This window comes from Amia ocellicauda, chromosome 10 (genome assembly GCF_036373705.1).
Source record: "Amia ocellicauda isolate fAmiCal2 chromosome 10, fAmiCal2.hap1, whole genome shotgun sequence".
Classification (NCBI taxonomy): Eukaryota; Metazoa; Chordata; class Actinopteri; order Amiiformes; family Amiidae; genus Amia; species Amia ocellicauda.
The window spans coordinates 20720134-20742063 of record NC_089859.1 but is presented as its reverse complement, the minus strand read 5'-3'; the positions used below and the strand labels follow the sequence as shown (position 1 = coordinate 20742063).

General features: G+C 43.3%; 1 protein-coding gene across 1 annotated transcript in view; it reads right to left on the bottom strand.

Annotated features, from left to right (window-relative positions):
* Nucleotides 1–21930, bottom strand: part of vps50 (VPS50 EARP/GARPII complex subunit) — an 86210-nt gene that overhangs the window by 35784 nt on the left and 28496 nt on the right. The window contains exons 13-17 of the mRNA XM_066715477.1: nucleotides 20405–20537; nucleotides 8969–9060; nucleotides 8221–8315; nucleotides 3390–3488; nucleotides 410–500 (exon numbers count right to left, since the gene is read on the bottom strand). Of these exons, the coding sequence (XP_066571574.1) occupies nucleotides 410–500; nucleotides 3390–3488; nucleotides 8221–8315; nucleotides 8969–9060; nucleotides 20405–20537 (510 nt within the window). The remainder of the gene's footprint in view (nucleotides 1–409; nucleotides 501–3389; nucleotides 3489–8220; nucleotides 8316–8968; nucleotides 9061–20404; nucleotides 20538–21930) is intronic.

Below are 21930 nucleotides of genomic sequence, written 5' to 3'. Positions count from 1 at the left end.
ACAGACCCAAAACAACTGTCCATATCATGGATTTATTATCTATCTTCCAGCTGTGTTTGTTTGTTTTCTATTCAATGATATTTGATGGGAATATATTAATAATAAAGCTTTGATACAGGTAGCGTTATTACAGCTCAGGGATTATTCGCCTGGATTGCACTCGACTCCCAGATTATCGTCACTGCACTGATGATGTGAACAGAAATCCCTCCGTACTGAAGCACTTCCTACTGGAATGCAGTAACACGCACACACGCACGCACACGCACGCAAGATCACACACACACAAATGTCACGCTCATTCATTCTCAGTGGGTGAATGCCAATTGTTGGATTACAGGGACAGACCCCTACTCGTGGGCCACGGGTCCCGATCGGAACGTGTGGTGCTGCTCTGATTGTGACTCACATGGAGCTGCGCGATGCTGAAGTTGGACTTCACGGGACACAACTCCCAGCTCTCGTTCTCCAAAAACATGCGGAGCTCCTCGAGGCGAGTCCTGCAGGGGAGAAGGTACATGATGAAGATTATTATTATTATATTTTTATCACAAGTATAACAATATATCACTTTATTCTTACATACAATACCCCATTATTCCAGCTGGGTTTGTACTGGAGCATTCTGCATTGCTCAAGGGTCCAGCAGCAGAGCCCCCTTAGCTGGTACTGAACCCACAACCCTCCATTTCAAGCCCTGACCCCTGACCTCTGACCCCCACTCCACACTGCTGCCCTGATTGGACTCAGTATTGGCTACGACCTGAAGCACCAGTGAGCCCAAGACTTGTACCCTCTAAAGCCTTCACCCCAATGACAGAGCGGCAGTTTTACCGCCTCTAGACCAGAGAGATCTCAAACTGTGTGCGTTCATGAGTGCAATTTAAAATCAGCTGGAATTATCTCCCAGGCAGAGTAAAAAAGTTTGTGAGGAACAGCAATCTCATGAATACACTCATTTACATCCTTCTGTTCTTCTTAACACGTTTGGCGCATGACATCCGTGCGTTTGTGTCTCGGCTGATACCTCATTATCACCGAAAAGAAAAGAAAAGAAAGGAAAGAAAGCAGCAGGTTTGCAATAATATGAAGACAGAACAAACATGCTGAAGCAGGAATGCAGTGTCCGACATGCGGACAGGGGACTGGTTTTGGGACGTCACCTGATAACTGCCAACTGAACAATTAATTTGAACATGCAGGACAAAGTAGGACCGTCTTTGGTCAAGAACGTTTCCACATCTCTGGCCAGGAAATGAGTTAAATGTCTGTTAGTGAAAAGCCTAGTCTACACTGTGGACAGCTCACAGGAGAGAACAATACGCACAGGGACACAGGGATGCAGGGACACGCTTTTACGGTTTTACTAAACTCATTTATAGAAGAATGTTTGTGTTTTCGATCAATTCCTGATGTGTATAAATCGGCAAATACAAACAAACAAATTCAAGTTTCTTTTCAAATTCGATCTGTTTTTCTAATACAGACTACACATCTCTGTCCTCTGGTTCACTCCACATCATGGGGTTACGAAGGGGGTGACAATAACATCTCCGCTGGTCTGGGTGTTGCCGGTCTGTAGGCTGTGTTCGAGTCGGATTGGAAACGTTGGGCTCTTCTCTGCTGTCTGACGAATTTTAAACAAGGTTGCTTCCCTGTCGCTCAGTGTCAGCCTCGACACGCAGTAAAACACATCCTCTAACATCTGTCAGCGGAGACAGGATCAGCTGGGACACGATGTAACAGACGCCAGCGGGGCACTGTGTCGGCCCTGCGATGCACAGTGTCTCTGGGGCACGTTGTGCAGGTGTGCGTGTGCATCTTAAAGGGGAATGCGAGAGTGCAGCTCTGTGATAGTGATCGACACTATTCTTGGCGTCCAGTGAATTATTTTGAGTTCTGCATGTTATTGTATTGATGTATTTGTTTATGTATCAGTGGGCAGCTTCAGCATCGGCAGAATTATGAACCTAAATCCATACTAAAGGTTTAATATGCACCAGTGTCCAGGGGGGCAGATTTGTGGTTCACTAAACTCTCTACACGTTTGTGTGCCGAGTGAGGGGACAACATTAACCTACATTTACCAACCACTAACTTTGCGGATAGCCACTGTGACTGAAGGAGGATGAAGCACCAACTGCCTCCCCAGCAAAGCCCTTGAGCTGGAATAAACAGGACACAGCACCTTGTGGTGACATCGTTTATCCCTGTATTTCTTTCTTTCTCCAATCTTAATTATTTAAAGAGCCCGGCCGCAGAATGGGGCCGCCCAGCCAAGAGGGCAGTCGGGTAAATAAATAAACACACACATTAATGTTCAAGTCTGAAGATAAGAATGTTTTATGATTATTATTCAAATGTAATTCAGGACCGGTCTTGGACTGGCGGCCAAGTTAACAGCAGACAAGAGGCGCCATCTGTCCAGCCATCCCAGCCCCATTGTGAGGCAGGAGTGCTGCTGGAGGAGGTGCAGTACCTGGGCCAGATGGACTTGCTTTCTTGTTTAAATGTAGGTTAATTAAATGTATTATACATGTAACACAAACTCCAGTTTTACACAACACACAGTCTGCACTGCAACTGGCTACATTGACCTGGCAGCTGCATTGGCCTGTATCATAACAAGCCGCACTGAACTATCTGGCAACGCTGCCTCATTACTGTCGATACAGATGACTCCTCTGAGCCACATTCCTGCTGAGCTTCAACGCCAACCTGGAGTCCAGGTACGGTGAATGCACAGATAATACAATAAGCACAAATATACATCTGCCGTGTACTGGCTTCTGTACTGAGACACGAAGAATGTGTTTGCACCCTTAACCTTTGTACTGTAATAGTGACTGTGCAATGTGGGGAAGCAATAAGAAAGACAAACAGGATGTTAGGGTATATTGTCAAAAGTGTAGAATGGAGAACAAGGGCAGTGATGTTCATACTGTACAATGCACTAGTTAGAGCTCATCTGGATACTGTGGACAGTTCTGGGCTCCACACTTCAAGAAAGATATCGCTGCTCTAGAGGCAGTTCAGAGGAGAGCAACCAGACTTATTCCAGGTCTGAAGGGAACGTCCTACTGAGAGACTGAGGAACTGAACCTTTTCACCCTGGAACAGAGGAGACTACGTGGGGACTTGATCCAAGTCTTCAAAATCATGAAAGGCATCGACCACATCAATCCAGAGGAGCTTTTCCAGATCAGCAGGGACACACGCACCCGGGGACACAAATGGAAATTGGGCTTCAAGGCATTCAAGACAGAAAACAGGAGACACTTCTTCACACAGAGAGTTGTCAAAACAGAAGAGCCAAGTGCGTTCTGGGAGAATAACGGTCTGGAGAGCGAGAGAAGGGGATTCGCACAAGCCACTCGAACCTCGCTCACCTGTGGTAATTCTTGAAGTAGTTGACGCTCTGCCTCTTGATGGACTCCTGCAGCACCTCCGACTTGCTGCCACAGAACTCCTCCCCCACCTGCATGAGCCTGTTGCCGGGGGAGACAGAAACACAACATCAAGGATTACAAGACAGACACAGGACAGGTGAGAGGCAGCCATCTTGTTGTGTTCCTAGTTTCAGACAGTCTTGGCATTCCTGATTTTGTTTAAACTGCCTTAATTGAAGTTAATCTTGTCTGTAGTTTGCCTTAATTTAAGTAAATTCAGTTCAGCTGCTGAGTTGATGAAAGTAAATAGGTTGAAGGAAAGGTGATTTAGTCTAGGACTAGCAGGATTTTATTGAGTTGTGCCAGGTGGATCCAGTTGGAGCCAGTTAGGTGTGAATTGGGGGCAGGTAGACAAAAGGGTTCTTAAAGCTGCTGTTGAGAAAGAGCTGCGCTGTTTCTCAGTGACAAAAAAAAAAAAATCAAGCAGTTGACCAGGGGACAGAAACCAAGAGCCACCCCCCCCCAAAAAAAAAAAAACGTGTAAAATCTAGAAGCATGTGTCCACTACAGTGTCAGGTTTACAGAATGATTGCCTTCCTGGATGAACTCATCCATGAAGGTTTAATTTGTGAATGTTGTCGGCATGTTGAAAGCCTAGAGATCAAGGTCTGTGATATTGAGGCTCAGTTGATCTGCACTGTATTAGGGATATAGAAGAATTGGTCAATCAGCCCATGAGAGAGATGGTGTGCACGCCAAAACCCAGGACAGTTGAGACCTTAGAGCAGGAAAATGTACAGAACTGCTGGGTTACAGTAGGTCGTAACCGCAGAAAAGGGCGTGCACAGCCCCTAGAAACACTCCAAGAGCTAGAAATGCCCAACAGGTTCCAACTGCTGGACACCGAGTTGGACAGTGACAGCTCAGAGAGTGATGGGAGGGCAGTTGAGCACCAGAGCACCATGGTGCCCACTCCCCCACCCACCCAGAACAGGAGGTAGTTATAGTAGGAGACTCAATCCTTAGAGGTGTAGATCACACAGTGTGTTCTAGTGATAAGGAGAACCGCATGGTATCTTGCCTGCCTGGTGCTCAGGTTGCAGATCTCCCTAAACTAGTAGACGGGCTACTGGCCAAAGCCGGGGGGGAATCCACTGGTCATGATCCACATTGGAACCAATGACATAGGAAAAGGTAGGACAAATTTAAAGAGTTAAGACAGAAACTAAAGAGCAGAACCTCCACAGTAGTTTTCTCCAAAATACTTTCGGTACCACGTGCCAGACCAGGGAGACAGGCAAAGATTAGAAAGTTTAACACGTGGTTGAAATCTTGGTGTAGCCAAGAGGGTTTTAGACTTATAGAGCATTGGTCTTTCTTCTGGGATAGTTGGGACCTGTACAAACTGGACGGTCTACATCTAAACAGAAGGGGGCTAATGCATTGGGAGAGCGTATGTGCAGAGTAATTGAGAATCTTTTAAACTGTGATCACAATATGGTTAGCTTTGAGGTATTCTTTCAAAAAACAAGGACCAAGTCTAAAACAATGATCTACAATTTTAGAAAAGCAAACCTTGAAGGTATGAGACGGCATTTAGAAGAGTTAGACTGGAGCACACTGGATACAGATTCAGTTGAAAATAGATGGTTGTATTTTAAGAATATACTACTTGAGGCTCAGGGAGAAATTTGTACCAAAACTTAGCAAATTTAGGACCAAAAAACATTTGCCAAAATGGTTTAATAGAAGTATGCAAAAAAAAAAACGAGAGAAAAGGTTGTATAGCGCATACAAAAGGGATAGAGACTAAACAAAATACAAAGAATATGATGAACTGCAAAGAGATCTTAAGAAAGGGATCAGGAAAGCAAAGAGGGAAATAGAAAGAAACAGCTCTTGGAGCTAAAACTAATGCAAACAGCTTTTTTCAATACTATAACAGCAAGAGGTCAATAACGGAGGAAGTGAAACAGATAAAGGGCAAAAAGGAAAGTATCTTGGAAAACGAACAAGATGTGGCAAATGGTCTAAATGAGTATTTCACAGAGGTTTTTACAAAAGAATAAACGGATAACATGCCACACGTTAACAATCAGTCCAGTCAAACCCTAAGAGAGATCAGGATAAATGAGGAGGAGGTACTAAAGGGACTAGCAGAATTAAAATCAAACAAATCACCTGGGCCAGATGGTATATTTCCAACAGTACTTAAAGAAATGAGGGAGATTATTTATAGGCCGCTAACTCAAATATTCCAAATGACACTTAGAACAGGGGATGTGCCAACTGACTGGACAAAACTGAGCCAGGAAATTACAGACCAATCAGTCTCACCAACATCACCTGTAAAATGTTGGAAAAAATGATTAGACAGAAAATAGAGGAGCATCTTAATGAAAACCATATTCTTGGAGATAGTCAACATGGGTTTAGACGAGGCAGATCATGTCTTACTAATTTATTAGAGTTTTTTTAACATGCAACTGCAGCTGTAAATCATGTGAAAGCATATGATATGATATACTTAGATTTTCAAAGAGTTTTACAGGCCTGATCCTCAAATTGGAAGCTGTAGGCATTCAGGGTAATGTAAGTAGATGGATTATGAACTGGTTGATGTATAGGAGACAGAGGGTGTCGATTAGAGGAGTTGCTTCTAACTGGAGTGAGGTTGTTAGTGGAGTTCCACAGGGATCAGTACTAGGGCCTTTGCTTTTTCTAATCTATATTAATGATCTGGACTCTGGGATAGTTTGCAAACTTGTCAAATTTGCCGATGATACTAAAATAGGTGGCTCAACAGATACAATCTCGGCAGCACAGGTTATTCAAAGTTGACTTGGATAATATTCAGTTGTGGGCCGACACCTGGCAGATGAAATTCAGTGTGGACAAGTGCAAGGTATTACATGCAGGTAACAAAAATGTCCACTATAATTACACTATGGGAGGAACAGAACTAGATGAAGTAACGCATGAGAAAGACCTAGGAGTCTATGTGGACTCCTCACTTTCTCCATCCAAACAATGTGGGGAAGCAATAAAAAAAGGCAAACAAATTGTTAGGGTATATTGTCAAAAGTGTAGAATTTAAAACAAGGGCAGTAATGTTCAGACTGTACAATGCACTAGTTAAGGCCACGATACACTATGAAATCCCAATCCGAATGCATTCGATTTTGTTGGATTTCATGAAATCCGAATGCATGAAATCGCATGATGCAATCGCAAGCTATATGAAAGGCATTTAGGAGCAAGACTACGTGGTGAAGCTTGGAGTTTAGAAAGAGATATTTGTGGGATAATCACTCTGTGTCCACTCAATCTGACTACAGTTGTAAGAAGACACTTGTAATGCTATACAATGCGTGTTTTTTGTTTTTGTTTTTTTTAAACAAGAAAGACTAGACTGTAGGTGAGGTAGAGATTACGACTTGAACTTGATTCGCGTTTATGCATCTAAAAAGCCGTAGGCATATTTTATACATATATTTAGGTCACAAACGGGTCTGAAGGGAATGTCCTACCGAGAGACTGAGGAACTGAACCTTTTCACCCTGGAACAGAGGAGACTACGGGGGACTTGATCCAAGTCTTCAAAATCATGAAAGGCATCGACCACATCAAACCAGAGGAGCTTTTCCAGATCAGCAGGGACACACGCGCCCGGGGACACAAATGGAAATTGGGCTTCAAGGCATTCAAGACAGAAAACAGGAGACACTTCTTCACACAGAGAGGCGTCAATCTGAACATTCAACATTCAAAAATAGACTGGATAGGATCCTTGGATCACTTAGCTGATTATAATAATTGGGTGATTTCTTTCTAAATGTACATTCCAATTTTATTTTTATTTTCTTACCACTAATGTTACAGCATTGTTATACTGTAATATCAATTCATTAAATTATTGTGTGGCACAACCACTAGTCTGTTACACTTATTTTAATAAGTGCCCAATTTGTCAACTAATGCCCAATGATTAGCCGATCTGCTGTTCAAGGTTCCCAGTGATGTCATAGATGTTGTCATGCGACTCCTTCTTGCTCTCTGATTGGATACTTGTCCAAGGCAACTTCATGAAAATTTCTAAAAAGCCGTAGGCATATTTTATACATATATTTAGGTCACAAACGGGTCTGAAGGGAATGTCCTACTGAGAGACTGAGGGACCTGAACCTTTTCACCCTGGAACAGAGGAGACTACGTGGGGACTTGATCCAAGTCTTCAAAATCATGAAAGGCATCGACCACATCAAACCAGAGGAGCTTTTCCAGATCAGCAGGGACACACGCACCCGGGGACACAAATGGAAATTGGGCTTCAATCTGAACAAACTCCCCAGCGATGTGGTTGAAGCGATAATTTGGGAACATTTAAAAATAGACTGGATAGGATCCTTGAATCACTTAGTTATTAATGGACACCAAACGAGCACGATGGGGCGAATGGCCTCCTCTCGTTTGTAACCTTTCTTATGTTCTTATGTTCTTATATCAGCAAAGCGTGAGATTTTAATTAACCCCACGAACAAATCGTACCACATATGTGCCCCGAGCAAATGAACTTCAGCTCTGGATTCTTAATTGAACAATCCCCTGTGAAAACAGTCCAACGACATCCAAACGCTGACCCGGAAAAAAACTGGTTGCAAAAGAACCACTGCTCTCAGTTAAGATCCAATCGCCTGTTAATTGACCGACATGAGGGGCATACTATTACTCTTTTGTGCCAAGCAGTAAATGACCTCATTGATGCCCGTCTGAGGGCCTTAGGGCAATTTGTTCCATAAAACCAAGCAGCAATTAGCATTAATGAGTGTACCTGCTGATAATATCCAGCACCAGGATGAAGTCATCGTATTTGAAGTTTGACATATCTGTCCCGAGCAAGTAGGCCTTGACTTTCAGCTGGACGTCCTGTGGAAAGAGTCAGGAAAAATGTATCGGGGAAGAAAAACTAAACTAAACATCTGTATCTGTATGTAATTAAGTAAACACTACAGAAATGAAGGCTGGCAAGGCTTTTTCCCCTAAATCCCAGTCCATATGAGGACAGCACAGGTTCACCCACAGCGGTTAGACTAATGTACATAAATTACACACACTTGGCAAATCTATTTTTGTAGTCTTCCCCTGACAGGTACTACTGTTAATATTACTTATATACATACAGATGGGTGACAAATTAAAGGAAACACCTGAATAAATGAGTGGAGGAACATAACAAAACAGGTGTACTGCATGACAATTAAGCAATTAGCATCCTATCCTGCTCTGTGGCATGTACACAAATGCTGAGCAGGCCCAGCTGACCTCGATTTTGGATCAAGATGGCAAGAGGAAAGGATCTAAGTGACTTTGAATGAGGGGTCATTATTGGGGCACGAATGGCAGGAGCCATTGACTGACTAGTACACATCATTATATACTATATCTTTTGTAACCCCCCACCCCACACACATACACACATTATCCATCTGATACAGCACTGTGCAGATCGTAAGGTAGGCAAGCTTGTCGGACACAACCGCAGCTCAGTCCCGAGTAGGGTTCAATTGGGCTGGACAGACCTGCCAGATGCGCCGCAGTCCGTGTTCGAGCTTCTGCTTCACGTAGCCGCGGTCGAAGTCCGGCTCCTCGGCCCCCGCCACGCTGTTCCCATCTGGAAATAATTACAGCAATCATCAGGAATGACGGAAGAAAACAAAAATGAAAACTGATACAAAGTGTGGGGGGAGTAGAAAACAAACCACGAATGAACAGACCGCCTTGAAGCTTATTTGCGTTTTCCATTTGCCACAGGTTAATTGCCTTTTTGCCCATTTTGAAAATTCATTTCCGAGGAGCAGTTTCTCACTTCACACGTGTTCACGGCGCCGAGGAAAAGTCTTCGCAACATCCAAGAGACGGAGGCTGCAGTAATTATCGCTCCAACAGCAAAAGTAGGAGCTCCATTACGCCTGATGTGTGATCCTGGGGAGTGAGTTTGGTGACGAACTGATAAAACCTTGCTTGTGAAAAGAAATGCACACTTCAGTCTCAGTAGCAGTTATAGCCCAATACACAGACACACACACGACAAGCCCCACTACACTGTAAATATACTTGCTAACCAGACAATTGCCGTGTCTCCAGGTATCAAAACACCACAAGGTAACTTGTCTGTTCGCCCAACCACTGTGAGCTTGTTCGCTGTTTATTGCATTTGTTCCTGCTCTTTCTACAGTGAAGTAAAACTCACAAAGTGTAGGAAACTGAATTTATGATCAGTTCATCAACGGATCGCAGTCTGAAACAAATACACAAACCCCAAAGCAGGGAAATGTTTTCCTCTGGTGAGAAATTACAGTCAATGCCCACAGACTAAACTGAAACACTCTAAACAATATATAAATACACACACATATACAAACTGACTTCACACACGGTCACTAGAACTCCTACCTAACTATCTCTATAACTCTCATCAGCCTGGTATTTAACAGGTATATATGAAGTGTTTTTGTTAGGCTACCAACAGCTGGGTGTAGCAAGAACACTGTCACACGCAGCACGCATAATCCTGGAGGAATTTGTGTTTTCAAGTGATTGACAACTATTTTTATTGAATCTGATGTTACTTTTTTTGTTGCTGCTTGCCAGCTCCCCTGCTGCCTTCTCCGCTCGACTAAACAGACTCCTCAGACCTCCAAATAATAACAAATGAGGTCTGATTAAACATTAAGGATTTATGCAAATGCAATTTCAGTTTTTCACTAACAAGAAAATAAATGTGCCTTTATAGTAGCGCTTGAACTGCTCATTACATCAACATACATTTCACACTACAGATTTTATCCTCCTGGTCTGTTTTGTACTCTGATGCTTGATTGACAAGAGCCCTCAGTGAAGAGCCTAAATATATCCCACCGCTAAAGGTGCTCCTGATTTGTCCCGCCCGATCATTTTGTAATTTGGCACCGTGTTAAAAGATTAAAGAGAACCAGTGATTCATTCTCAGGCGCGAGACGATTAGGCTCATCTGAATTCCACTCTGCGACACGATGGTCCTTTCATTGCGCATTCGACAATTACCACCCAAATGAGAGGAAAGATCCGACTGGACCAGCGTGTCACGGAAAAACACCCTTCAAGGGCGTCTCACCGCAGCACAGAGATATTTCAAACGAACCCCTCACACTTTGAAAGCCAAGATAACTTTTTCAAACTCTCCGTTAACAAGAAAGAACTCAGAGAAATGGAAGCAAATCAAAGAAGCATCCGTCAGAGATCCTGGCAAAGTGAGAGAATAATGCATTTATAAGGAACAGGTCTCTAAATAGTGTTTTAAAGTTGACCTATGTATTGACATCCAGTGGACATCTAGGGGAGAAGTAGTAAAGAAACAGACTTTAACCTTAATAAGATTTTACAATGGGCACAAGATTCGGCCACGACTTAACATCCCTGTTCCTGCAAGAAATGACGTAGGACCTTCAATGTCCTGAGTCAAAAGACTTCTCAACTAAATGCCTTACTGGTCAGGAAGAGAGACAGGTTTTACGGATGTCCATCAACGGATGTTGCGGTGTCTCCTAAATGCACATACACTGCTGGGTCAATGTGCAAAGGAATGTCTGCTAAAGTAAAAGCTCCATTTGTATCAGAATTTAAACAACTGCAAGAAAATCCTCATTGTGCTTGTAATGTGGGTTGAAAAAAAATAAAGAACACAAACACCCAACTTAATACACTTAAACACACCGAACAATCTGCAACACAAAGTGCAATAACTGGATAATTATTTTATTTTCTGCTGCTGAACGCAATACCTTTTCTGGGAAAGCGGAATACCCAAAAATAAAACTGAATCAGGACAGGCACGGCATGTGTCTTAAAAAATCTGCAAAGCTGTCAAACACATGATTGCAAGTACACAACAAGCAGTGCGGTATTAAAAAAGGAGAGAGAAATCCCCTGCCTTCAGTTCCAATCAACCTCATGCTAATGTAAGAGGACGTTTAAAATTATCCTTACAACAGAGTTAATGTAGAGTACTTTCACAACAGCATTAAGTATTTACCTTCGACGATCTGATATTGTTAGCCGATCCGTATTAATATTAATATTCATATTCGTAACAGACACTTTTTCCCCCCGGTGAGATCAGGAAAACTTCCCGAAAGCTATAGCTAGACCAAAGTGAAACCGTTTTAAATAATTTTTTTGGGACGGTCTTGGGCAAATGTTTGCGGACTGTCCTACAAACCACACTTCAAGAAAGATATTGCTGCTCTAGAGGCAGTTCAGAGGAGAGCAACCAGACTTATTCCAGGTCTGAAGGGAATGTCCTACTGAGAGACTGAGGAACTGAACCTTTTCACCCTGGAACAGAGGAGACTACATGGGGACTTGATTCAAGGAGACACTTCTTCACACAGAGAGGGGTAACAATCTGAACAAACTCCCCAGCGATGTGGCTGAAGCTGAAAGTTTGGGAACATTTAAAAACAGACTGGATAGGATCCTTGGATCACTTAGTTATTAATGGACACCAAACGAGCACGATGGGGCGAATGGCCTCCTCTTGATGGGACACTTTCTCATGTTCTAAGGTGTCTTGAAGGTTTTTTCCGTTCCTCTTGATATTGACTACAACGACACAGACAGCAGTCAGATGGCCATTGCTTTCACAACACCAATTAATTTTAAAAAAGCGAACTCTGTCCAGATTAAGATAAGCCCTATTACAGTACTGCTGAGGCCAGGACTGGTATTTTGGGGAGCGGTTGAAATATTCACGTTGGCTGAACATTTAGGTGCGTCATTCATGAAAATAATCAATCTTTTCAACAACACTTTTCTAAAACCATATTTCGCAAATTTGAATGTCTTGCCTTTAAATAAAATCGCTCTGAACTAAACAAAAAGCATATTTTCAGGCATATCTGCTCACCTGGTAAATAAAGATGTGGATAAGGATGGTGGGTTCCTCTAGCCATTGGTCTCAATCTATAGACCCCAGACCTCAGACCACAGTTCATGTATTTCATATATGTTGTTAAATGTAAAACTCAAACCATGCAAACAAACTGCTCAGTCACAGGTGCATACTTCACGGTCAATTAGAGTTCAATTAGATCAAAGCAGAGTTATTATTCTGGCCCTTACAGACGCGTTACAGACCAGATTAAATCAACAGCACCTTGAAATACCTCAGTCACAGGTGCATACATCACAGTGCGTATTGACCATGGGCCAATTAGAGTTCAATTAGATCAAAGCAGAGTCATTATTCCGGTCTTTACAGACGTGTTACAGACCAGATTAAATCAACAGCACCTTGAAATACCTTGAAGACAGGTTCTCTGAAGAGGAAAGAAGTGTTCTGCTTCAAAACAATTTAGATTTGAACGTGTTTTTAATTGTTATTGCTTTTTAACTTAAAAAGAGTGCGAGACATGAGAAGAGTTACACCTGCATCAATCCAAGGCCACACAAAAATAAGCATCCTAATTTGTTTGTTGACGAGAGTGATGACTGCCAAATAGGACCCCTGGCGTCGATCACGTCTGCACTGTCCCCAAACACCCCGGCCTCTCACCGGCTCAAAAACAACCCTGGACCCGTCTGCCCTGGCCGAACAAGTCACCCAGCACAGCTCTCAGGTTGTCCACGTTGCCTTTTATTTATCCTAACACTGTTCAACTCTTTAATTGTTTTGCAGATGCTATTTTCCCATCTTGCCCCGACAAATTGTGTTAACGGCAACAGACAGTCATTTAACAATTACCAAAACACGCCACTTCGTCTCATTCCTAACTTGTTCAGGGACCTGCCACTGTTTTTACCGTCTCCCAGTGACTGGTTGCCAATTCAGTGCTTCGCCGTTCGATCTCTCAGCACCGGTGGCTTATTAACTGGGGCCTAAAGGCAGGTATGAGCCGGCGAGGCAGGGAAGCGTATGCCCCACACCGATGTGTTTGTATCAGTCACAGAGCTACAACCATTTCTCAATCTACAAAACACGTTTTTCATGAAGTGACATCAATTGTTATATTCTGGGCCCAGGTTCTCTGTCCGTGTGATTAATGCACTGCGGAGGGGGCGGTCTGACTACAGTTTAGCCACGGGGTAAATAATGGCTGCCGTGTCGACTGTAAGTCACCAAGCTGCCACACGCTTATTAATACAGCTTGTCCACAAATGAACAAACATACCAAGCACAATTAAAACATGTGCATACAGTTGAAGTCAAAAGGATATATCTATAACAATGTTATGCAGCGATTCATTACCTTTAATACCAGTTTATCTGTGATATTTTCAGATTTTGTTGAGCTTCGATTCCACCTGGATCAAACGGTCCAGACCGGGGGTGTGGAAAGCTTGTCATCCTATCAGAATTAATTGTACAAAGCACCTCTGAATATTACAAAGAGTATGAGGCCTGCAAGCAGTTCTTGTTCAGCTTCAGGTTGTACATATCATAATGATGTCATTTCTAAATGAAAGATCAACGTTAACATGAAAAGACATGGGTTCTGTAATCAATTAGTCATCTATCAATAAAAAAAGCACTCACATTAACTTCTTGTATGGCAACTTCAATTTACTTCCATGTCTTTAAACTCTAATTCCTGAGAGCTCCTATCTTTGCAATCTGAGCTCAGGAAACACAGAAAACAAGGACAGAACAGTCGAGACATCTGTGGGGTTTCAATCGGCTTTAAGGTATTTTATATTCAGTTAAAACAAGGCGAACACCACCGAGTTCATCAGCCAACAGACTCTGTCTGACTGTGATTGACAGCCCGGGAGACCTTTCAAGGTCCTTCCAGAACAACATTTCAATTCATCCATCTCTATCTCAGTGGCTCTTTTGCATTTTATTACTGGTTACTGTTGTAGGTCAGGTTCTTACCCGTCCCTATATCTTCATCAGCAAACACTAAACCTGACATTAGCCTGGATGTTTTTTAAGTCAAGATAAATGTCTGTATGTGTTTATCTACCCCGGTTTATCAGTTTCGAACTCAAATACGTACACCTGAAGACGGCTGTTCCTGTGAAATGTTCACCTGAGTGATTTGTTGCAATTCAGGGATAATCATACGAATCTGAGATTAACCAGGCAATAATCAGAGTCAATCAAAGCACTTTACAAAAGTGCAGTAATACAATCAATACAAAGTACAATAAACACCTGTCCTAGTTCAGTGAGGTAACAGCAAAACATTTAATTACTTCAGATATTCTAGCACTTTTTCCCTCAGTCACTGGGACCACAGTTTTGAGCCACCGTTAATGCCAAGAGACTTCAACACATGGTCCAAAAAGCAAGGGACCCACAACAGCAGGCAGTGAAAACCACAAACACAGAGGTTATTCTCAGCTCTTCGATGACAGAGAAGATCCGCGCCGGGAGAGGAGATCGCTCGAACGCACTTACGCTCTGCTAATGCAAACGTCAGGGAGAATAATTAAAGTCTTCACACTTCTGAGGAACCAGAAATGGCCAGACTGTGCCGTGGTTAATTCAGAACAAAGGCATCGCAGGAGGAGGTGGGGGGGTGTCCATTTATCAGCGTGGAAGCCGGCAAAGCTTAAGTGCATTTTCATAGATTCTGAAAGTCTGTAAATTAGCTGCAAAGATAAATCATCTAGCCCAGAGCCTTTCCTATTAAATCATTCTTACATGTGAATTACCTGTAGCAGGAAGACAAGTAAATCATTTTATAAAAAAAGTCTCAAATTTAAGCCAAGAACAGTCAAACTGTACAATTACCGAACGCTGTGAACAAGATAAAGCCTCCCACGATGTCAAATGTAATTGGTAATCCTCCCTTCAGAAACCTAACTGGGGCGTGATTTCTAACTGAGAGTTGACAAACTGGAGTCCACTGCCTCTGATTTACTCTGTGGGAAAACCTGCGGGCCTCTTGCACATCCAATTACTTTACTCCGGCACTTTGACCACAAGGAAAATTGGGAACACAAAGTTGTCAGCACTAGGGCGAATAGTAACCAGTGTAGTGTATCGCAAAACCAATGTGAACACAAGCAGGGCTGAACTCAGGGGGACCTGGGGGGCCACCCCGGGGCCACTCAACCCAGATTAGATGCTGTAGTGTGAAAACAGCCTAAATCTCTATCCCGCTGATGTGGTGTGAAGAGCAGAGAGTGTGTAACCCGGGCCTACGCCTGTCAGACTCCTGCTCCCGTCATCAGGTGCGGATCTCACAAAACAAAGCAGAAAAACTCTCCGGAGTGTAATCAGACATAATTATATTAAACACTGATGTGCGGATTCCTCCAAAGAACTCCCTTCAGCCTCCCATCATCTGAATGTGCTGTAAATGATTATTATAAATTCCCCTGCTATCGAAGTCCATATTGCAGTTTCTGCATAAATAACTTTACCGCAGCCAAGCAAAATAAATCTTTGATTACATGACAGAAAAAGTGGCGTTCACTTCAAACCGTGCTGAGCCGATATCAAGAGAATCCCAGATTAAATGTTTAATTTTTTTTTTTTAACCAGCTTGGAATAAATTACCGTTATCCTCTTCAGAACAATGCCGGCAATAAAAGCACATGGGCTGACATTTAATCATAATTCATGCGGTATTAGCATAAGCAATTCATACTCTTTAGTCTCTTCTCCTTCTTCCGTTACAGTTAGATGGAATTTTTGTGTACGTGAAAGATAAACATGCGGTCGTAGAAGTGGCACATTGACAGCGTGGACGACACAGGACACAAGATCCCCTTCACACCTTGACAAAAGTGTACAGAGAGACGTGCTGCATATAGATCACAAATAGCAGGACAACGCTAAATCACCAACCAAAATAATCATCGTACATTACTTTGATCCCGAGAAGAAGAGAAGGTTGCAAAGGTGAAACGACGAGCCGTCGGACTCTAAGGCGCAATGGAGCAGCAGCTAACGAGCATCATGCCAATTGATCTCTCTGTAACACCGAGTCCGAGCTCAGTACAGGACCGTCAGCTGGTGACTGGTGAGGGTTAAACCTTCTTCTGCACTGCGGTGTACCCGGGACTGTTAAATGTGCTCCAACTTAAAGCACAAACAATGTATCGTCATTTTAACCAAGAACTGCATTCTGTGACCCAAACGGAAGAGGACTGCGTCCGTCTTGATCGCACTTGGCCTCTGCTGACACTCGAGCAGTCGGTATCGGCCAATATGAGCTGCGTTCTGTCACTCACTAGACCAGCTGGTGCCTCACAACCTCAGTTCACCACATAGGGAGGGTGCGTTTGAAATGAATCTGTGACCGCAACCACCAACCCACAAACAAATAAATCCTATTTAAGGCACAAACAACGCTCTTTAGGACCCTGGACATTTGCCACAGTGAAAAACAAAATGCTGCAACAGTATACGCAATTAAGATTCAGCACATATCGGGGGGAAAACCTTCATTTGGATTAAGGAGGATCACAGATACTGTTAATATGTTGCAAATCTATTATTGATCAGGGAAGTAAGCCTGTAAATGTGAATTTACTGCAGCTATGAAAGCTGGACTCCCTGACGGCACCGATGCAAAGCAAGGATTGAAAATTCCTGCTGACAGATCTCGAAAGCCACGTTTTTTAATGGAAATAATCGTTTATTGAGATGAATGAAATCCCACGGATTGCAGATATTCTTTAATTCAGAAACATCACAGGCCTTAAGAGGGAGACATTTAAAGGAAAGGGGCTGATGCGTGTAGACTGTGTTTGGAGATCGGTATGAAGGGAAACCAGATGGTCTCTGATGAAAAAGGGTTCTTTGAAATGGCATCTTGCAAATTAATGTCGGGTCCTCAAAGGAAGGCAGTCAGTTTGTTGTGATAAATATTAATCAATCACTCACTTTTCTGAAACATCTCTTATATTGGTGAGATATTAATCTGAGTATTCGGGCGTGACTTTATCATGATTAAAAATCTCATTTAATTACAAGAGCGCATTGAGGAAAAGTAAACATCACATAAAGGTGATCACTCAGAATAACGGCCTGTCCCGTTCTCTTGGTGTCCCACACAAGCCAGTTGAGTGTCTGTTTGACTGAAGCTCCTGCCATTCGTGTCCCAATAATGAACCCTCTTTCAAAGTCACTTAGATCCTTTCCTCTTGCCATCTTGATCCAAAATCAAGGTCAACTGGGCCTGCTCAGCATTTGTATACATGTCACAGAGCAGGATAGGATGTTAATTGCGTAATTGTATGATGCAGTACACCTGTTTGGAGGCACATGCATTCGTTATGTTCCTCCACTCATTTATTCAGGTTTGTCCTTTAATTTTGTCACCCGTCTGTAGATGTTATTTACAATACAAAGTCTATCAGTATACACTCAGCTAAAGGATTATTAGGAACACCATACTAATACTGTGTTTGACCCCCTTTCGCCTTAATTCTACGTGGCATTGATTCAACAAGGTGCTGAAAGCATTCTTTAGAAATGTTGGCCCATATTGATAGGATAGCATCTTGCAGTTGATGGAGATTTGTGGGATGCACATCCAGGGCACAAAGCTCCCGTTCCACCACATCCCAAAGATGCTCTATTGGGTTGAGATCTGGTGACTGTGGGGGCCAGTTTAGTACAGTGAACTCATTGTCATGTTCAAGAAACCAATTTGAAATGATTCGACCTTTGTGACATGGTGCATTATCCTGCTGGAAGTAGCCATCAGAGGATGGGTACATGGTGGTCATAAAGGGATGGACATGGTCAGAAACAATGCTCAGGTAGGCCGTGGCATTTAAATGATGCCCAATTGGCACTAAGGGGCCTAAAGTGTGCCAAGAAAACATCCCCACACCATTACACCACCACCACCAGCCTGCACAGTGGTAACAAGGCATGATGGATCCATGTTCTCATTCTGTTTACGCCAAATTCTGACTCTACCATCTGAATGTCTCAACAGAAATCGAGACTCATCAGACCAGGCAACATTTTTCCAGTCTTCAACTGTCCAATTTTGGTGAGATTGTGCAAATTGTAGCCTCTTTTTCCTATTTGTAGTGGAGATGAGTGGTACCCGGTGGGGTCTTCTGCTGTTGTAGCCCATCCGCCTCAAGGTTGTACGTGTTGTGGCTTCACAAATGCTTTGCTGCATACCTCGGTTGTAACGAGTGGTTATTTCAGTCAAAGTTGCTCTTCTATCAGCTTGAATCAGTCGGCCCATTCTCCTCTGACCTCTAGCATCAACAAGGCATTTTCGCCCACAGGACTGCCGCATACTGGATGTTTTTCCCTTTTCACACCATTCTTTGTAAACCCTAGAAATGGTTGTGCGTGAAAATCCCAGTAACTGAGCAGATTGTGAAATACTCAGACCGGCCCGTCTGGCACCAACAACCATGCCACGCTCAAAATTGCTTAAATCACCTTTCTTTCCCATTCAGACATTCAGTTTGGAGTTCAGGAGATTGTCTTGACCAGGACCACACCCCTAAATGCATTGAAGCAACTGCCATGTGATTGGTTGGTTAGATAATTGCATTAATGAGAAATTGAACAGGTGTTCCTAATAATCCTTTAGGTGAGTGTATATCAGTACAGGGATATCACAGACTTTAACAGAAGGTGGATGTATTTTATTCCTCATTGTGTTACGGTATCTATATATAAGAAAGAAAAACCCTGTTGATTACGAACACGCACATAAAAACAGTTGCTCTTGTCTATTATTTAATGTGTTGTATGTTGACAAGACATCTCAAGCGGTTTGCTTTCAGTTCCCCTTTGTGCGAACCCAGGATGAGACTTTGTTTAATAAGAATTTTCCGTTTTGCTTTGTTGGCGGAGTGTCTGCCTCCAGTAATGGAGCGCAATGTTTGGCTCGCTCTACACAAAGCGTTAGAGCACATTCGTCCATCTCTGTGGATTCAAACACAATAAATAATAGAAAGAGATTTGCTTTTCTTACGTGCGGCGAATGGGGGGAAAAAATCAAAAGCTAAGTGGAATACACTGTAAATATTCAGTACCTTTCTGGCTTTTCAGACTTTTTTTTTCCACCTTGAGCTCTCCTCGGGGTCACCCCAAAGAAACCTAATTTTCATGCAGACCGTAATCGCTCCTGCCCTGAGCCAGTCATTGATACAAGGAGCTGGAGGCAAATCGTGAAGTGGCAGGTACAGCCTTCCGCCCACAAACCATTTACACTGCAACGTCTATAGGAGCCGGAGTGGGAAACTCTGGAGGGGGTGGACAACCAGAGAGCACTTTTACTTCTGCATGTACCTCACTAACTCCCTCTCTGGGAGAGGAACACACTCCTGAAGTCCTGCTCATCCTTTAAAGACATCTTGCCACTGCACACAACACCGGGGCTCAAATATATCCTATATCCGAGGGAATCTATCCTATTCATAATTCTGCCAGCAATATAGACAGGTTCATAACTCTGGCAGAAGTTAGTATCTTTTAAATATTTATACATGTATTGATATCACTTCCACACAAAAACGGGTAATAAGAAATTCAAGAGGGGATGATGTCGGCTTCAGGATGAGAAATAAATAAGACCGGGTTCACGGTGTCACTGACTTCTGCACTTAAGCTTCAAAAAGCAATAACTGAAGCAAAAGCAGAAGGGATTATTTGTCAGCGATTTTCTACCAGGTTTTACTGGACTAACCTGTAACAGCTCAATTGATTCACAGTTTCAAAGTCGGTAATGACTTAGATTAATGTTTTGCCAAGAAACGGCAAGTCGTTAGTCAGATAAATGGATCCAGGGGTACATTTTTAATTGGCTTGGACATAACAATTCGCGTTCGGTATGATAGCAAAAGACGGTCAGTGGCAGGAGAGTTCATGGAGTTCATAAAACCACGTTGACAGCGCCCGAAAAAGGGAGGCCCCTCAGTTATAGCCGGGCTTTGACGGTTCTTCGACGCAGCCCCCCACATTTCAATGGCACGTCCACGACAGTTGGCACAAACCCACACAGAGCCGACATATTCCCAGCGCAGCGATCGTTGCTGCCTACCTGGCGCAGGCGAGGGCTCCTCGTGATCGCGCTCCTCGTGCCACTCGATCGTGCGATGGTAGCTGAGCATGACTTCCCACAGGGCCTTGCACAGGTCCGTCAGGCAGGGGATGTAGCTGTCCGGAGTGATGTGCTGTCCAAAACAACACGCAGAAACTTCAAATAGGGGACACCGATTAATTAACATCTCTCTCTCCTATAATTTATTTCACTCTGTATAAAGGTTGACATGCACTCAAGGGAAGGGGGATATGAAACTGGCTGAAGTCTGAAACAGTTCAAAATATCAAAACCTCAATCCTGCACTGTTTACATCACCATTCTACTCTTCACAATAACTTTATTCAAGCAATTGTTAAGAAAATATTATATTTTACAAACACACACAGCAGGAAAACAACACATCAAAGCTTTATCCACTAAACACGTCAGAAAACAAATTTCCATGCAGAAATGAACACATTACAGAGCACTTATCTCTCGCAGCACCACGGTTCACAGATTCATGTTTATGGATTCATTTTTCAAAGCACTGGCAATTAATTCAGACAGACTCATACAATCTAGCGGCTGACTGTAAGATTTAATAGGAGGCTTTTCACTGCTCTTTGATATAGTTTGATTTGACCCTGTAAGCCCTTCGATATCCAAATATGAATTACCAGACACCCAGTTACATTGTCAGAGGTTTAGCCTGCAGTTTGTGAATTTGCACAGATGTGTGTGACAGATATCGATCTATAAGAGTAGACGAAAGCCTGACACGCGTTAATGAAATCTGCACAGAAATGAACTGCCCGTGAGTCATGCAGCACTCAAAGTGAAATATCCAACTAAGAGAAAACTGACTTCTCTTCCGCTTGGGTGGAAGGTCAGAAGGCTATGCTAAGCCTGCCCGAATGCCCAGGCCGAGATCCTTAACATTTCCACTCCGGCCTCTTGATGAAAACTACATGCCCAATGGCTTCTCTTTGACATCTTAAGCAAATCCAAAGTGACGTTTCCAGCCGGGAGCTCGCTGCCGTGGCTGTGTTAAAGTGTTATTTATTTATTTTCCCCGCGGTTCAGCGATCGCCAACATTCACCAGGGCTGCAAAAGCTCCACTTTCACAGCCGGAGTCCCGTCAGGCCCTCGGTTAATTTGGGGAACCGAGGAGGCCTGCGCTGACTCCGCAGCGCAGTCAATTACCGCGTCCAAGTGAGAGGAGCACATCTCTGACACGCCAGCGTGGCTCCGCTCTGCAAACAGTTTACGCATCAGTTATTTTCACTCCCCCATTGATCGGCGTGCCGAGGGTTTCTCATCAGGTTTGTGCTGCTCTGTACTCCTGTAGTTTAGAGAATCGATCCCCCCATTACTGCACACAGCTAATTATCACATCAACGGCAGGAGGCTTCAAACCCTCACCGCCTTGTGTTTAACCCCTTCAGCCCTGCCGAGACGCTCAGTGCCGAGTAGTACTGTTGTAGTAGCAGCACGATTTACACTATTAGTTGTAACTGCAGCTTTACTACAGACTACTCAT